The following is a 17,572-nucleotide window of genomic DNA, read 5'->3' on the forward strand; positions in this document are numbered from 1 at the left end:
AGCGACTTCACTTTCACTTTTCACTTTTATGCACTGGAGAAGAAATGGCAACCCACTCCAATGTTCTTGCCTGGAGAATCCCAGGGACAGGGGAGCCTGTTGGGCTGCCGTCTATGGGGTTGCACAGAGTCGGACATGACTGCCGCGACTCAGCAGCAACAGCAGGAGCAGAGAAGGCGAAGGCACCCCACTCCAGTACTCTTGCCTGGAAAATCCCATGGGCGGAGGAGCCTGGTGGGCTGCAGTCCATGGGGTCGCGAAGAGTTGGACACGACTGAGCGACTTAGCAGCAACAGGAAGAGCAATCAGACAGTAAATACGCTATTTTCCTAAGCCATAAATGTACACACACATACAATGGACACTATCTCATCAGTTACCCAAATTCTTTTCTATGTGATAAAGGAAGAACCAGTTCATGGCAATATTTTGTTTCATTTAGGTTTTGTAAAAAATTATGAAAAATTTGAAAAAATTATGCTCAAGTTATAAAAATTGTAAGCATTCTTTTTTCTGGTTGTGGACTATATGCCAACTGTGGTTAACCTGGTAAACATAAATTACACAAAATAAACATTTATAAACCCAGTGCTTCTACAAGTATCATTTTTAATGGCTGTATGGCATTTTTTTTGCAAGGATGTTCAATATTCAATGTGCACCACTTCCCCATGATTGAATATTAAAGTTTCTGGCCTTTTACTATTTTACCAATATTACTGTGATAGACATCTCAGTGCAGAAATCCTGGCACAGTTTATGTTTTTCATCATTTCTTATAGATTCCCAACAGTGAAATTACTGGGTCAATGAGTAAATGCATTATCAGAGAACTTGATAAAATACTGACAAATTACTTTTCAAGAGTCATACCAATTTAAAGTTTTGCCTTTTCTATTGTACCTCACCACCACCTTTGCCTATTATCGCTAAAGAAGTGATTAAAATTGTATCTTTGGTAATGCGACAAACTCCGAATGATTTCAGTTTTTAATTAGCATTTATTCATTAGTGAAAATGAATCATCTTTCCCCAAGCCTTGATCAATCATTTCTACTCAGATGCTGACAAACATAGATGTGTGGTTTAACCATGGAAGGCTGATGGCATTTTGCTCTCTGATTTTGTAAATACTGCAAATACGGATCTTTTATGATTGATATTAACTTTGAATCCTTCTTCAAATCTTTAGCCAGATTTTTATACTACTTCTATCCTATACCTCTCCACCCCCCGTAAAGACAGTATGAACTTATGTAGTTGTCAACACCCACCCAGGATTCAGATCATTCCATACCAAAGTTGGGCTATACAATAGGTAAAAGGTGCTTTCTCCTAAGAATTAGTGCCTTCATTTGACTCAGGGACAAAGGACCTCTGCTTCCCAAAAGACAGAGTATTCTTTTCTTTCAGAGAAGCATGTGTGGGCAGCAGAGGGGACAGAGACTATACTGAAAAGCACATCCTAAAACACCAGAGAGATGGCGGCAGCTGTTTTTCTGTAAATTTGTCCCCTCCAAATCACCCCAAGTGGGAGTCTAGGCAGATCGAGTCTCCCCAAGAAGCTGGGCTTCTTCCTCCTACCTGCCCCCTACTCTGGTGGGATAGCTTTGGGAGGGGATCAGAAGTGCACCAAACTCCTGAGATGGAACCGTGAGGGATGGGGCAGAGGGAATCTGCTCACTCTGGCTCCCCAGAGAAGTGTGACACACCAATCTCACTTCAGGGTCAGGAAAGAGCCTGCCCTGACCCAAGAGGTCACAGCTGCCTGGATCGGGCCTGTAGGCCGCCTGGGCCTGCAGCCTGAGGTCATCTCTAGGGAGCAAACTGCAGGGCCCTGAATGGGAAAGCAGGCCGGGCTGTGGACACAGCGTGGTCAGTAACGTTCAGTATTTAGACCGGTCCGGGGACAGTACCCCCCTAGGCGACACGTGGCAGCGTGTGAGGACATTTCTGGCTGTCACACTTTAGGACAGCGAGGACTACAACTAGCTTCTAGTGGGGAGAGGCCAGAGACGCTGCTACACAAACCACAATGCACCGGACAGACCGAGACCACCCAACAAAATACGATCCAGCCCAAGGCATCAACAGAGCAAAAACTGAGAAACCCCGACTTAGAGTCTGTCTGCAGGCCTCCACTGGTATTCTTTGTCTCAGGCCTGGCAAGTATTTCAGACAGGTCTGCTAAGAATCTAATCATAAACTATAAAACCTTTCAGAACAGTTTTTATGGGGGAAAAGTTATTTCAAGTTATCGTATCTAAGAAGCACTGCTCTAACTCCAGTTCGAATTCCCTCTTTTAGTCAATACTGACCAAGCACCTGTGACGTGACCAGTCAGAATGCTAAGCAGAAGAGACCGTGTTGAAAGAAAGCGATAGGCTCTGACGGCAGGTCCAGTCCCGCTGCGCCGGAGCAGAGCGCCGCAGCCACAGGCATCCGGCTCCAAGCCCCGCTCCACGCTTAACTGTCATCAGGCTGTGCTTCACCTCCCTCAACCCATCTCTTCGTTTCTGTAACTGGTCAAATAGGACCTTCCTCAATGTGGGAGACAATTAAATAAGATCATTCCTGTAAAGCACAAAGTATATTGCCTGGTATACAATCAACACTCCATAAATAATTTCTATTACTAAGAGCAAATTTTAAGTTTTTGTAAAGGAACCAGTAAGTTGGAAACTGCTAACATGCCTACAAAACAGCCACTTCCTGTGAATGTGACAGCTGGAAGACAATTTTAGTCACGTTAGTTGCACAGCGTATTAAATCTTGCAAATTCTGGCTCGTTCCTCCTTCTCCAGTCTCATCTCCCACCACATATATTATCTTCAATGCAGCCCCACGTCCCCATGAGTGGGGACAGATGACTTCTGTAGTAACCCAAACAGTGTTGGGACAAAGGTCGCTGTGAGAAAGAGAACTCTTCAGTTGTAACTCTGACAATATATATAGGTGCTGGGTGGGAGAGAGAGAGAAGGGGGTGGGGGCAGGCAAGGGAGAGAGAAGGAACAAACAGAATGCTCACACGCCAGGTGCAGGTCAAGTCTGCTTATGTTTCTAAACAAAAACACTTCAAACAGCATTCATCCCTCACATCACAGTTCATCTATATTCTGCAGTTATTTCATAAGAATGGATTGAAAAATAAGTCAAATATAATTAACCTCATCAATGGGAAAAAACCAAACATGGATGGACCACATTACCACAGCCTAACGTATGCGGCCAAATATCAATGCCAATCTAAACGAGAAAAGAACACATCAACCACAAATAATCACTGAAAGTACAGCAAAGAATGATTAAGACTGCAGTTTCCCTTAGGCAATATACAACAGGTTTTCATATATAAAACAAGAGCACATTCAATCGGACATTTTACTCAACTATTTCAAGACAAGTTATCTGTCAGCTAAGGGGTCCCTTTCATATAAGTAGTTTACTAAAAACCTTATGTCTACACTTTTACAACCAAGAGCTACCTAGCATACCCCTGGGATCCCCAGTATTCTTCCCTCAGATTCCGGTGACAAGACAGAAGCAAAGACAAAACTGTCAAGTATTTTTATAAGTTCACATATCTGATGTAAATTTTGGCCAAGACCATTTTTGCCTTAGTGTAACTCCAGGGAATGTTTTTTGAAAAGATAAACTATTATCAGCTTAGCTATGGAAAAATAAACATTATCTATGCTCACTGTGATTATGGATAGGAACCCTAACCCCAACCCAACCCCCAGATCTGTGTTCAAGTTCTGGTTCTACTCCACCTGACTCTAAGCAAGTTACTGAAACTCACTGAGTCTCAGTCTCCTGATACACAAAATAAAATAAATAAAACGACTGGAATTAAGAAGCTTTAACATGCAGTCCATGGGGTTGCTAGGAGTCGGACACGACTGAGCGACTTCACTTTCACTTTTCACTTTCATGCATTGGAGAAGGAAATGGCAACCCACCCGTGTTCTTGCCTGGAGAGTCCCAGGGATGGGGGAGCCTGGTGGGCTACCGTGTATGGGGTCGCACAGAGTCGGACACGACTGAAGCGACTTAGCAGCAGCAGCAGCATGTCTTCCACTCAAACTCTGATTCAGAATTTGGAAAATCTTCACAATCAAAATGTTTCTTAATGGTCCTTGGAGTGGAGGAGGATGAAATAAAGGCCTTTAGAAAAACAATGTGACAAATTACAGGGTTGTAGGTTTGAAGAGATCGCTTAGGGAGACAGTCTTGAAATCTGTGCTTAGTGACCGCTGCAAACGACCACCTGAATAGAGTGACATGACCACAGAATTATTCCTGTGCTGTAGTCACTTCCTGTCAGACACCCTTCCAGGTAGCTGCTTTCTGAAAAAGACCTTTTTGGATCTTCTAAATAACTCCAGTGACATGACTGCTAACATTCATGAGACACGCTGTCACTCTGCCTTCATGGGTGTGCCATGCTCCACTAGATTCTACTCACCGATTCCAGTTTCAACGACTGAGAGAATCAACATTCCAAGTAAGCAAAAAAATAGCAGGAATAGAAAAATTCTATGACTTAGAATTATAGAGTCTGAAAAAACCCTGGTGACCATCTCCAACACTTTCATTTTACAGAAAACCATTACATTTATTTCACTAAACCCTAAGGATTAACTAGCTAAGCATATACACGAGCCTCTTAACTTGCCTGACACCAAAAAGAAAAACACTTTCGTTTATTGGGGTGGGTGTGTGTTCCTAAAAAAAAAATCCCTAAACAAAATAATGATTTTGCAGAAATTAGTTATTCTACATGCAGAATTTCTGAGAGGTACTAATGTTCACTGCACTATCCCAGCGATTTTGGTGGTTCTGGTCACAAAGAGAGAAAAAGGCAATTACAAACACAACTGACTTCACATGGGTACCACCAACCAGTATCATCCTTTGAAGCAATCACAGAAACCGTATCATAATAAACATTAACAATGACAGACAACTCAAGTAGTTCACTTTCCTCCCATCAGGTCATGGATACTGCATTCTTAACTATGGAAGCACACCATGGCGCACCCTTGTGTCATCTGCATTGTGACTCACACAGCTAAGAAAACAGTCAGGGCTGGAAAAGGGCAGTCTTCATTCCAATCCCAAAGAAAGGCAGTGTCAAAGAATGCTCAAACTACCGCACAATTGCACTCATCTCACACGCTAGTAAAGTAATGCTCAAAATTCTCCAAGCCAGGCTTCAGCAATATGTGAACCGTGAACTTCCTGATGTTCAAGCTGGTTTTAGAAAAGGCAGAGGAACCAGAGATCAAATTGCCAACATCCGCTGGATCATGGAAAAAGCAAGAGAGTTCCAGAAAAACATCTATTTCTGCTTTATTGACTATGCCAAAGCCTTTGACTGTGTGGATCACAATCAACTGTGGAAAATTCTGAAAGAGATGGGAATACCAGACCACCTGACCTGCCTCTTGAGAAATCTGTATGCAGGTCAGGAAGCAACAGTTAGAACTGGACATGGAACACCAGACTGGTTCCAAATAGGAAAAGGAGTACGTCAAGGCTGTATATTGTCACCCTGTTTATTTAACTTATATGCAGAGTACATCATGAGAAACGCTGGGCTGGAAGAAACACAAGATGGAATCAAGATTGCCAGGAGAAATATCAATAACCTCAGATATGCAGATGACACCACTCTTATGGCAGAAAGTGAAGAGGAACTAAAAAGAGCCTCTTGATGAAAGTGAAAGAGGAGAGTGAAAAAGCTGGCTTAAAGCTCAACATTCAGAAAACGAATATCATGGCATCCGGTCCCATCACTTCATGGGAAATAGATGGGGAAACAGTGGAAACAGTGTCAGACTTTATTTTTTTGGGGTCCAAAATCACTGCAGATGGTGCCTGCAGCCATGAAATTAAAAGACGCTTACTCCTTGGAAATAAAGTTATGACCAACCTAGACAGCATATTGAAAAGCAGAGACATTACTTTGCCAACAAAGGTCCATCTAGTCAAGGCTATGGTTTTTCCAATGGTCATGTATGGATGTGAGAGTTGGACTGTGAAGAAGGCTGAGCGCCGAAGAGATGCTTTGGAACTGTGGTGTTGGAGAAGACTCTTGAGAGTCCCTTGGACTGCAAGGAGATCCAACCAGGCCATTCTGAAGGAGATCACCCCTGGGATTTCTTTGGAGGGAATGATGCTGAAGCTGAAACTCCAGTACTTTGGCCACCTCATGCAAAGAGTTGACTCACTGGAAAAGACTCTGATTTTGGGAGGGATTGGGGGCAGGAGGAGAAGGGGATGACAGAAGATGAGATGGGTGGATGGCATCACTGACTCCATGGACGTGAGTCTGAGTGAACTCCGGGAGATGGTGATGGACAGGGAGGCCTGGCGTGCTGCGATTCATGGGGTCGCAAAGAGACGGACACGACTGAACTGAACTGAAGAAAACAAACAAACGTTTCCTATGTCCATTCTATGAAGCTGCTGCTGCTGCTAAGCTGCTTCAGTCCAGTCTGACTCTGTTGGACCCCAGAGACGGCAACCCACCAGGCTCCCCCGTCCCTGGGATTCTCCAGGCAAGAACACTGGAGTGGGTTGCCATTTCCTTCTCCAATGCGTGAAAGTAAAAAGTGAAAGTGAAGTCACTCAGTCGTGTCCAACTCTTAGCGACCCCATGGACTGCAGCCCACCAGGCTCCTCCGTCCATGGGATTTTCCAGGCAAGAGTACTGGAGCGGGGTGCCATTGCCTTCTCCATCTATGAAGCTAGATAACTCTAAAACATAATTAAAAAAAAATAATAATTGCCACTTTACCGATAAATTCCACTTGAAGTCCTAACTTTCAAGAAAGGTGTCCCCTCCCCCACACTTTGCTTTCTAAGAAAGTAGATTCATGGTGGTGGTTTACTTGTTAAGTCATGACCCACTCGTTCCACCCCATGGACTTATAGCCCACCAGGCTCCTCTGTCCATGGGATTTTCCAGGCAAGAATACTGGAGTGTAGATTAGCACAGTGCTAATTCACTGAATAACACGACATGAATTTAGGAACAATAAATTGACAGTAACAGTGATGAGGATATTCCTCCAGTCCAGATGAATAAAATTAAAATATAAACTGCTGACATATGAACGTGTGTGTGCTTAGCTGCGTCCAACTCTTTTCGAGCCCCCATAGAGTGCAGCCTGCCAGGGTCCTCTGTCCACAGGATTATCCTAACAAGAATACTGGAGTGGGTTGCCATTTCCTTCCCCAATGCATGCATGCATCCTAAGTCGCTTCAGTTGTGTCCGACTCTGTGTGACCCTATGGACAGCAGCCCACCAGGCTCCTCTGTCGACAGGATTATCCTAGCAAGAATATCAGAGTGGGTTGCCATTTCCTCCTCCAGGGGATCTTCCCCATCCAGGGATGGCATCCACCTCTCCTGCACTGGCAGGCAAATTCTTTATCACTGAGCCACCAGGGAAGCCTGCTGACATGCATACTGGATACAAAACCCAAGAAGATCAAGGTTAGGAAATCTGTGTTAAGAGAACAAAACCCACCTTACCCAAACATACAGGAGAAGTTGTTAGTCATCTTTACAATCAAGACTGTTTAAACATATGCAACAGCATTATATAAACCTTTCTAGTATCAGGAGATAATGCCTCTTTACCCACCACTGGACAAAAGAAGCATTTGAGGCTGACCTGGAAATCCAGTGTCCCCTATGTCTACAAAAATAAGGACAATTAGGAAACGTTATGAATTCTAAGAAATAGGAGCTAACTGGAAACGTGCTGCCAAGTGTTTCAGGATTCCACAAACACCGTGCTCACAAGAGCCCTACCTGAAAAAGATTCTCATATCAATCATCATCAATGCTTTTCCTCTGGGTCCAAAACCTGGAACTACCCTAGTCGGCACATACCTAAGCCAGGCCCCCGGGTTTAAAGAATCACTACTTGGTAATGCTCTGGGCTCGTTGAAAAATTGGTCGTTGGCAATGTTGTAGTATATACACCCTGTGTGCCCAAAATGCCTCCAACTGTCCAGCGATTTTCAAACTTCAGGGTCCTTCCGTTTAACATGGAGGACACAGATTCCGGGGCCCAAGCTCCGAGAGTCTTATTCAACGTGTCTAGGGAGGGAGACCTTAAACCCCCCTTTTCCAACCGGCTGCCCGGTGGATCGGAAGCCCGGTGGTCCAACACCACGGGGCACCCGAGCCTGACAAAGTTCTCCAAGGAGCGCGCCTACTTCAACCAGCAGGACGTGTCTCAGAGGAAAAATCCAGGCTTGCCGGGGCTCGGGCGTCGTAGGGAAGCGCTCCGGGAGAGGCCGGGGCGTCCCCACCGGCGACGCCCGTCCTCGAGGAAGTGAAGAGGCCATGGCGATGGGGGGTGAGTTCTCCGCCTTTGCAGGAAGTCCCTGCGCTTTGCTGGAGGAACAGCTGGCCTCTGAAGTCCTGCGGGGCTGGCTTCTGGCAGTTCTGCCGCTTCCGAAGCCGGGCGCCCTCCGCGCTCGGGCCTCGGTCTCCTGCTCCGTGCAACGGGCTCCCGCGCCGCAACCACCTCCGCCCGCCCACTCCTGGGGAAGCCTAAGCCCAAACGAAACGAACTCGGCCGGTCGCGGCGACACCCGGAGTGCGCGCCCAACGCTCCCCGCCCGGCCCGGCCCTAGGGCGGCCACTCACGGGTAGGCATGATGACCCCGAGCCGCGCTCGTCGCTGCGCCGAGCCTCAGCGGGGCCGCGCCGGGCGCGCCGACCGCATCACGACGGGCCAGCCGCCCGGGCCGCGGAGGCCGGGACGAGGCTAAGGGCGAAAGGCCGAAGGAGACGACGCGGACCTCCGAGACCACGCAGGCGGAGCGGGCAGCAGCGGGCCCCCGCCGGCGCAGCACCGCGCCGGACGACGCCGGGGCGTCCCCACGCCCTGACGTCAGCACGTCGTCGACGTCCAGGCCCCACCCCCACGCAGGGCGGTGGCACTCGAAGGTGGGAGGGGCGGCATGGGGGAACTTGGGGACGTGCGGGAGGACTGCGCAGCGCTTTGGGCATCCTCGGACTTCGCTTTATTGTCAAAAAGGAGTGGTTTGAGTCACATTCGTTTTCACGAACCCTTATTCGAGGTGCATTAGCAACAGTTTTTTCCTTAGCAGTTGCACCTGTTTATGAGGTTGTGAGCTAAGCAGGATGGGTTTGCATGAATGCGTCTAGTACCCGTAGGGTTTTTCTCTTCTAAGCCCTTGAACTTGCAGTGCGTCTTTTATTCTCTGGAAGCGTGATTTATTTGAGACGTCCGGAGGTCCTCCGGAGCGATGGCTACGTCTGTTTTGAGAGGACAGAAAATGTAATTTCCTCTTGCTCCTCGGATGACTTTCAGAGAGATTTCATGCCTCCGGAGTTACTTTCCTCCAGAGACAGAGGTTCTGTCCACTTGACTGAGTCATTTTTCCTGACTCTCTGAATGTCACTGGTAATTGATGTGTCTAATAGTCAACGGCCTAAGCTGGTACTTGGAGCCCAGAGCCTTCAGCAACCCACATATGCTTTGCTAGTCCTTATAGGATGCGGACAGCCTATGTGGAGAAAGAAATAGGAAGCCCACAGGGGTCTCAAACGGTGTTTCTCAAAGTGACTCAGGATTGTTTCTTGTGCCTGAATCACCTGGGAATCTACTAAAAATCGAATTCCTGCCTTCCTACCCAAACCCGATGAATCACACATGAGAGTGATTCAAGTACATATTTAACTTTGAAATTCTTTGTCTTTGAGGGTAGTGCCAACATTCTAGTTAAGAAATGATGTGCAGTACGGAGAGGAGAAAGAAGGTGAAGATAAGAGAGGGCAGGGCTTGAGGAAGTTTGTCTTGAGGTGGACTTGTGAAAAAGCAGAATTAGCAAAAAAAAAAATGAACTAGCAAAGACCTGGACAGCTCTTAAAGAGACTAGGGGAGGGTAGAGGGCAATTTAAAGTGAGTCAGGGAAGTGGATGAGAGGAGAGTGTACAATCCATATGTAGGAGACTGTTTCTTGCTAATGGTAAAGGCCAGATTACCAAGTACTTGGTTTTCTTTCAATGCCTTGCTGCGTATTTTTATCATCTGTAATATCTTTCCTGCTCCCAGATACCTTGTCCAGACTTTCAGGACACCTTTACTGTAGCAGTTTATTCAATGAATCCTAATTAAACTTTTATACATGCTTGTATTCCACCACTGGACTGTACACATTTCAGAAAATGGCAAAACCCATATTTGGTTCCTATGTCTGTATTCCAGCCTGGCACACAGTAGGGGGGCTTGTTGTTGTTCAGTCCTGTCCAACTCTTTGCAACACCATGGACTGCAGCACCCAGGCTTCTCCATCCTTCACCATCTCCTGGAGCTTGCTCAAACTCATGTCCACTGAGTCAGTGATGCCATCCAACCATCTCATCCTCTGTTATCCCCTTCTCCTCCTGCCTTCAATCTTTCCCAGCATCAGGGTCTTTTCCTGACACTTGTCGCGTCAGGTGGCTAAAGTATTGGAGCTTCAGCTTCAGTATCAATCTTCCAATGAATATTCAGGATTGATTTCCTTTAGGATTGACTGGTTTTATCTCCTTGCAGTCCAAGGGACTTTCAAGAGTCTTCTTCAACACCACAGTTCGAAAGCATCTAAAGCATATTAATTTAACAACTATGTAAATAAAATACATATTTATTCAATGGATATAAAAATAAAGCAAGTACAATAGAACTAGTTAATGAACAACTGTACATGCAAATGTGGAACTTGTCCTTTAAGAATCTAGGTTCTTTATAAGGACAATATCATTACAAGATCAGGAACAGCTTTCTATGGACTAGACAGCATGGCAGAGGAACCATGGAGGGGAGACCTCGATTTTTATACAGAAGGAAGTATTGGTGGTTGTGGAAAAGGAAAGGGCTGAATCTTACTGCATAAGCAGACTCCCTGGCATTTGCTGTCTGCTGACTTGGGAGCAAAAGTGAGGCATATGTTAGTTATGTAACTCAAAGTTTGGAGTAAGGAAACGGATGGAGCTGGAAGAGCAGGAGGCAACTTGGGAAGGAAAGCTGCTTTAGGGAGGGGGTGTGAAGAGAGGATGTGAGTTTCTCTTTTACGTATTAAGCCTGAGATGACGTCCAAGAGAAACATCTGAGCAAATAGATCTGAAGGCAGCTGGCATACCAGGTGGAAGGCAGGCAGAAGGATCTCAGAGAAATTTGGAAATCTTTGGCCCAGGGACAGAAGCTGAAGGCAGGAGTCAGAGAAAGCCTGCTGAGGGAGGGTGTGGAGCCAGAATGACAGAGATGGAGGAGAGCCAGAGGGCACAGTGCCCCAGAAGGCAAAGGAGGACACGCTGCTGAATGACAGACATCTCTGCTTACATTGTTCAGAAAAGATACAAGTCCCAGAGGCCCTGGATCGTTTGACCCATAATGGGTTTGGGTTTTTTGGTTTTTTTAAAAACTCCCTCTTGGTCTTTCGGTTTTGTATCATTGCCAGAAATAAAGTCAGCAGCCAAAGATCCCAAGGAAGGGACAGCTGAAAGTCAGGAATAATGATATCACAGATAACAGATCACATAACCTAAGTGTTATGCTGAAGTGTTTGCCAAAGTGTTTTCCAAGTTAGTACAGGTGGGCTTTCAGTAACAGTGTTACTGAACAGACCTCCTTTCCCTATCAAATTTTCTGGGTCAGGTTCTGCCTGTGTTATCACCCCTTTCCTCACCTCAATTTCTAGAGGACTGATTCTTCCACCACCTTCTTTAGTACTTGAGCTAAGGGTGTTTGCCTGTCCTGAATCTCTCGTGAATACCCTTCCTATTCCCTCTGTGCCAGTGCTCCTCTCTTAAAGCCGAATTTGGACTGGTAGGAACTGGAATTTATCGATCTCTGTGTCCCCACACCTCCCAGCTCTGATTCTTACACACTGCGTGGGGCCAACACAAAGATGAGCCTCTGCATAGATCGCTCTTCCAGAAAGAATAGTATCCGTCCAAATGGTATTAAAAATACCATTGTCGACATCCTATCAGAATATTTGCTTATAGCCCGAATTGCTCAAAATAGCTCCGCTTTAGGTCTAGTCCAGTATTTGTTCCAATTTCTAAATCAGGCACTGAGATGATTCACTTTTAATTAGCATGCGTTTGCGTATTCAAAGGTATTTGCCAGCAAATTTACAGTTTATAGGAAATAGCTGTTATTTACTTCTCCCAAAAGCTTATTCCCAAAAGGTCATAATGATGCAATTTGATGCTCTCATTGCTTAGTTTTCTTTCTCACTAAATATTTATATCAGGAATATACCCTTCTTGTTTTGTTTCATTCCATTCTATTTCTACCATCGCCTAATAGTGACTCAGGGTTTTCCGGAGTCACTTATGTTTTATGAGGCATCAAAACACAGACTTTGGACTTAGAAAACCTGGGTTTGAATCTTGCCTTCCCTCTTACCTACGTAGCCTTTTGAGAATTTTTGACATCTCTGGATGTAATTTTCCTCAATTTCAATATCAAGAGAGATTGTTTTGTAACATTTTATGAGTCCCCTCAAGGCAGTAGTTTTCAACCTTGACTCAACTTTGGAATCACCAGGGGAGCTTTTAAAAAATAGCCACACCCAGATCCCACTTCCCAGATTCTGATGTAGTTTGGTCTGCAGCATAGCCTGGGTGTGGACCTAATTTAAAAGCTCCCCAGATGTTTTTATGCGCAACCAAGGTGGAGATCCATTCTCTTAGGAAAGAGGTGAGGGACTTCCCTGATGGTCCAGCAGTTAAGACCTTACCTTCCAGTGCAGGGAGTGCAGGCTCGGTCCCTAGTCAGGGAGCTTAGACCCCACATGCCTCGAGGTCAAAGACCAAAACATAAAATAGAAGCAGTATTATAACAAATTCAATAAAGACTTTAAAATGGTCCACATCAAAAAAAAAAAAAAAAAAAAGAGAGAGAGAGAGAGAAAGCAAAGACTTGAAGTACAGTGAAGCTCTACCCATGCATGCCACACGTGTCATCAGGCTGTTTCTGTTGCCATTTAAGCTCATGCATTTGAGAACACAGCACACTGAATGCCAGAGTAATTTTCTCACTTCCATCGTTGTCAAAGAGGTTGGAAACACACAAGAACAAATGAAAAGGATGAGCCTCTAATCCAGAAGGTCATTCCCAACCCTTCTCTGTGCCAACTAGGACGGCGTGCGAGGCACACACTCCACGAGCCAAATGTCACTGTCATCTGTGCTTTATAAAGAGAATTACAAATGGATAGGGAGCAAAATCCTGAGATAATAAGGTTGAGTTCTTGATTAGAGCAGACAAAACAGCTGGTAACCCTTCCTTAGAAACACTATCATTTTAAACAATTAGAGAAGAGCATTATCTCGCATTGTTATTTACTAAAATACTAGCTAGCTTTAGTGTTTAACACAGGGTAAGTTAGAGTGGAACTGCTGTAAGGAGACAGAGAAAAAAACTTCTTTTAAACATAGAGGCACTGTAGGCAATGAGATCCTTTACAAGACAACTCGAATTAGATAGTATATATTGGTGTATTCTCTCTACATGAAACACACTAGATGCTTAATAAATATTTGAAGAAGAGAGGGGGAAAGAAGAAGACAGAGAGAGAGGAAGAAATGGGGAGGATAATAAACACAAAGGACATAAAGACAAGAAGCAAACATAGATAAATAAAAGTGTTAGAAGAGGCTCTTTGTGGTGTCTTGGAGAAAAGTCTTCAGTTTCTTCCTTCCCCTGACTGTGCACACTCTTGCAGTTGGCTTTGATACTGTTTCCCCAGTCCTGACCCTGGAGACACTAGACTGACTTTGCAGCTTGCTTTGGCCAATGGGACAGAGACAAACACCATGCAAGCAGAGACTTAGAAAATGTGATGAAGCCTGGGCTCCGTTGAAGGAGAGAGGGCCCAGTGATCCCACCCATTCCAGATGAGCCCACTGTAAATCAGCCAGCCCCAACTGACCCTCCAACTCCACAGAGTCAAGAGGGAGTCTTGCCAAGACTAGCATGAGAACTGCCTAGCTGAGACCATCCCAAATTGTCAGCACACAGAGGCATGAGCTAAATAACTCCTTATTTTAAGCCACCAAATTTGACGGTGGTTAGTTATGTGCCCCATAACCCCTATTACTTGTTAGCATTTAGCTAGCATTAGTTAGCATATAAAAGAAAGAAAACTGAGCACCAAAGAATTGATGCTTTTGAACTGTGGTGTTGGAGAAGACTCTTGAGAGTCCCTTGGACTGCAAGGAGATCCAACCAGTCCATCCTAAAGAAAATCAGCCCTGAATATTCATTGGAAGGACTGATGCTGAAGTTGAAATTCCAATCCTTTGGCCACCTGATGCGAAGAACTGACTCATTTGAAAAGACCCTGATACTGGGAAAGATTGAAGATGGGAGGAGAAGGGGACGACAGAGGATGAGATGGACGGATGGCATCATCGACACAGTGGACATGACTTTGAGTAAACTCCAGTGTTGAGGTCCTTTAATGGACCGGAACCTGGTGGATCGGAATCGACCGATAAGAAAGTAAAGGAGAGAGAAGGAGGCTGATATTCCTTGGTTTACGCAGAAAGCCAATAAAGCCCCTGCACGGGGCTTGCTCTGTTCACGGAGGCCCTCTCAATGGGGCGAAGGCGCAGAGAGCCTTCTCGAGAGGGTCTTAGAAGCCTGGGCTGGAAAGTGAACTCAGAGAGCCTCTGTACTCCAGGAAATCAGCCTGAAAGAGAGAGAGAGAGAGAGAAAGCAAGACACGGGGACCAAAGCTCTGATGGAGCAAAGGTGTTTTATTCAACATTGTGTAGGTATTTATACTGTCTTATAAGATAGCTATTTTCAGCAGAGATATTACCATATGGTTCATAAAAAGGAAGAGGGTACTTATCACCATATAGAAAAACTAACGAAGGAAATGCCTGGATCCCTCAGCCCCGGGAGAGGCTTGCCTCTCCTCTTAATTCCTGAATATTCAGGAATTGATAAGAAACAGAGGATTCCTGACAGATCCAAAACAGCACACAAGAAGCCTCCTGTTTTATATGCTTCCTGACAATTCCCCCTATTTTATTATATTTGTAAAATGAAATTTGATTTGTATCCAGTTGTAGGCACTATTGTTAAAATGAATCAAGAGTAACACAAAATTGAGGTAATCCGGAAGCAAGTCCAATCATGGGACCTTCTTCCTAGGGTCATTGCTGCTGCTGCTGCTAAGTCGCTTCAGTCGTGTCCGACTCTCTGCGACCCCATAGACGGCAGCCCACCAGGCTCCACCGTCCCTGGGATTCTCCAGGCAAGAACACTGGAGTGGGTTGCCATTTCCTTCTCCAATGCATGAAAGTGAAAAGTGAAAGTGAAGTCGCTCGGTCATGTCCGACTCTTCACGACCCCATGGACTGCAGCCTACCAGGCTCCTCTGTCCATGGGATTTTCCAGGCAAGAGTACTGGAGTGGGGTGCCATTGCCTTCTCCACCCAGGGTCATTGGTGACTACAAATTACGTCGAGATCGAAGAATCAAAAGGGAATCATTTCTTAAAGAAATAGAGGAATTAAGACAAGTATATAGTTTACAATTAATACAAGTTACAGAACGTAAAGTCTTATTGTAAATTTCCTATGGCTATAACAAAAGGAAGTGGGACATAGGCCTGTATAAAATATGCCTGATTATAGAAATAGTTACTATGACCACAACTGGTCCCTGTAAAATGTCCGGTCCAAGTTCCAAGCTTTTCAGTGCTAGCAGCCCAAATGTCCCATTGTTAAGGCCCACTCTGTTTATCGAGGATGATTCAAGGAGGAGAAGGGGGTGCCATTCCACCGTCAAGCCAGCCGAGAAGTCCTTTGTTATAGTAATGTTTCATTAGTAACCTTTTACATAATGTTTTTTGTTCTTTCCCTAAAATTTCAGTAGTATAAAAATGGTTTACAGACAAAGAAAGGGCAGTAAATAATCCAAGCAATGTCTGAAAGTCTTCTTTTGGAGGCAGAATGAAAGCCAAGTTTGTTGGCTGATGTTTATGCATAATTTCTCTGGGCCCAGGCACAATGGAAGGACTTCATAGCCTAAAGAAATGTAAATTAGTTTTCCTTCCTACCCAGGGTGTGATGGCTCCTTCAGGTTCTAGGGAGGGGGCATATGTATATCGTCATTAGTTGAAAAGATTGGTTCTCTCTCTGTCCATTCGACCACCTGTAATAGAGGGGGGTTGGGTATTAGTCCAGCTTGAGCAGGGGGAGGTGCAGGCCAAAAGACTGAGCATTGCCAGGAGAATGTATTCAGGACTCGGAAGGAAATCCCTGTTGAGAGACTAAATTTTCAGCTCAATTAGTAAGGGTTTTTATTTGTCCCCAAGTGGGGAGATCATAGGGGTGATGCCGCTGAGGGCAGTGCTTTCTGGAGATCTTTAGAGTGGACACAGCCCATACTGGAATTTCTTCTTCCTGGGGTTCTTGTTGTTTCATCTCCATTTTGAATGCCGGGGGTCCCCTTGGGTCGAATCTTCCGAAGAGGTTAAAAAAAGAATTTAAAACAAATAAAACTGTATTAACAATAGTTATAGGTTTAGAAAATATCTTATGTTGGAATCTAGTAAAGTCTGCTTTAGATAAGGAGGACAGTAGTATACTTTGTATATTCTCCCTTTTTAAATTTTTCTATTTGTAACTTTAGTGTGTGATGTATTTGTTTGACTATGTCTTGTGTCTATGGGTTATAAGGAATACCTGTAATATTTTTAATAGAAAAATATTGTAAAAATTGTTTAAAGTTTCTAGAAATATAGGCAGGGTATAACATGTTGTGTAGCCTCACCATGAAGAGGTGTGGCCCAGAGAAAAGAAGAATTTGTGTCTATACAGACGTGTAGGAAAGAAAATGGAGGAAGTCTAGAGCAATGAGTTACATCCATTTGCCATAGTTCATTAGGTTGCAAACCACGAGGATTAATACCTTGTGCGATGGGTTGAAGATGTAGGGGTCTACAAGTAGAGCAATTACTAATAATTTCCTTAGCCTGGCGGTATGGGATTTTCCATAGCTGGTGTAGGGAGCCAGCATTGTTATGCGACAGAGCATGCTGTTCCTCTGGAGTAGCAAAGGAAACCAGTTTATCAGCTTGTTCATTATCATAAGTCATGGGGCCTGGAAGACAAGAATGTGTTCGAATATGTGTAATATAAATGGGAGAATAGCAGTTTCTTACAACAGATTGTAGTTCGAAAAAGAGTTCTTGAATAATAGGTTGATTGGCGTTTATGGTGGAGGTTTACATATTTTTTAATACAAAAACAGAATATATAGAGTCAGAGACTATATTAATGGGATAAGGATGTAGGCAAATAACTTGAATAAGTGCATATAATTCATTTTGTTGAGCAGAATGAAATTTAGTATAAAAGACTTATATATTCCTTAAGAGACCAGAATGAAGCTTTGGCGTTGTTAGTCCTATCTATATAAAAAAACCTCGGCCTGTGGTATAGGCTGTGAGCTGATAATGCAAGAAATAATAAATTCAGTATTTTTGAAGAAGTTCCACAGCTTAC

At 44.5% G+C, this 17,572-nt stretch overlaps 1 protein-coding gene across 3 annotated transcripts in view; it reads right to left on the reverse strand.

Moving 5' to 3' along the window:
• The window catches only part of EFR3A (EFR3 homolog A), an 87,650-nt gene extending 78,727 nt beyond the window's left edge, over positions 1-8,923 (reverse strand). For all 3 annotated transcript variants that reach the window (XM_055545748.1, XM_055545746.1, XM_055545747.1), the window contains exon 1: positions 8,675-8,923. In XM_055545748.1, coding sequence (XP_055401723.1) covers positions 8,675-8,684 — 10 coding nt within the window. In that variant the 5' untranslated portion in view covers positions 8,685-8,923. The remainder of the gene's footprint in view (positions 1-8,674) is intronic.
• Positions 8,924-17,572: the final 8,649 nt, after the last annotated feature.

This window comes from Bubalus kerabau, chromosome 14 (genome assembly GCF_029407905.1).
Source record: "Bubalus kerabau isolate K-KA32 ecotype Philippines breed swamp buffalo chromosome 14, PCC_UOA_SB_1v2, whole genome shotgun sequence".
Taxonomy (NCBI): Eukaryota; Metazoa; Chordata; class Mammalia; order Artiodactyla; family Bovidae; genus Bubalus; species Bubalus kerabau.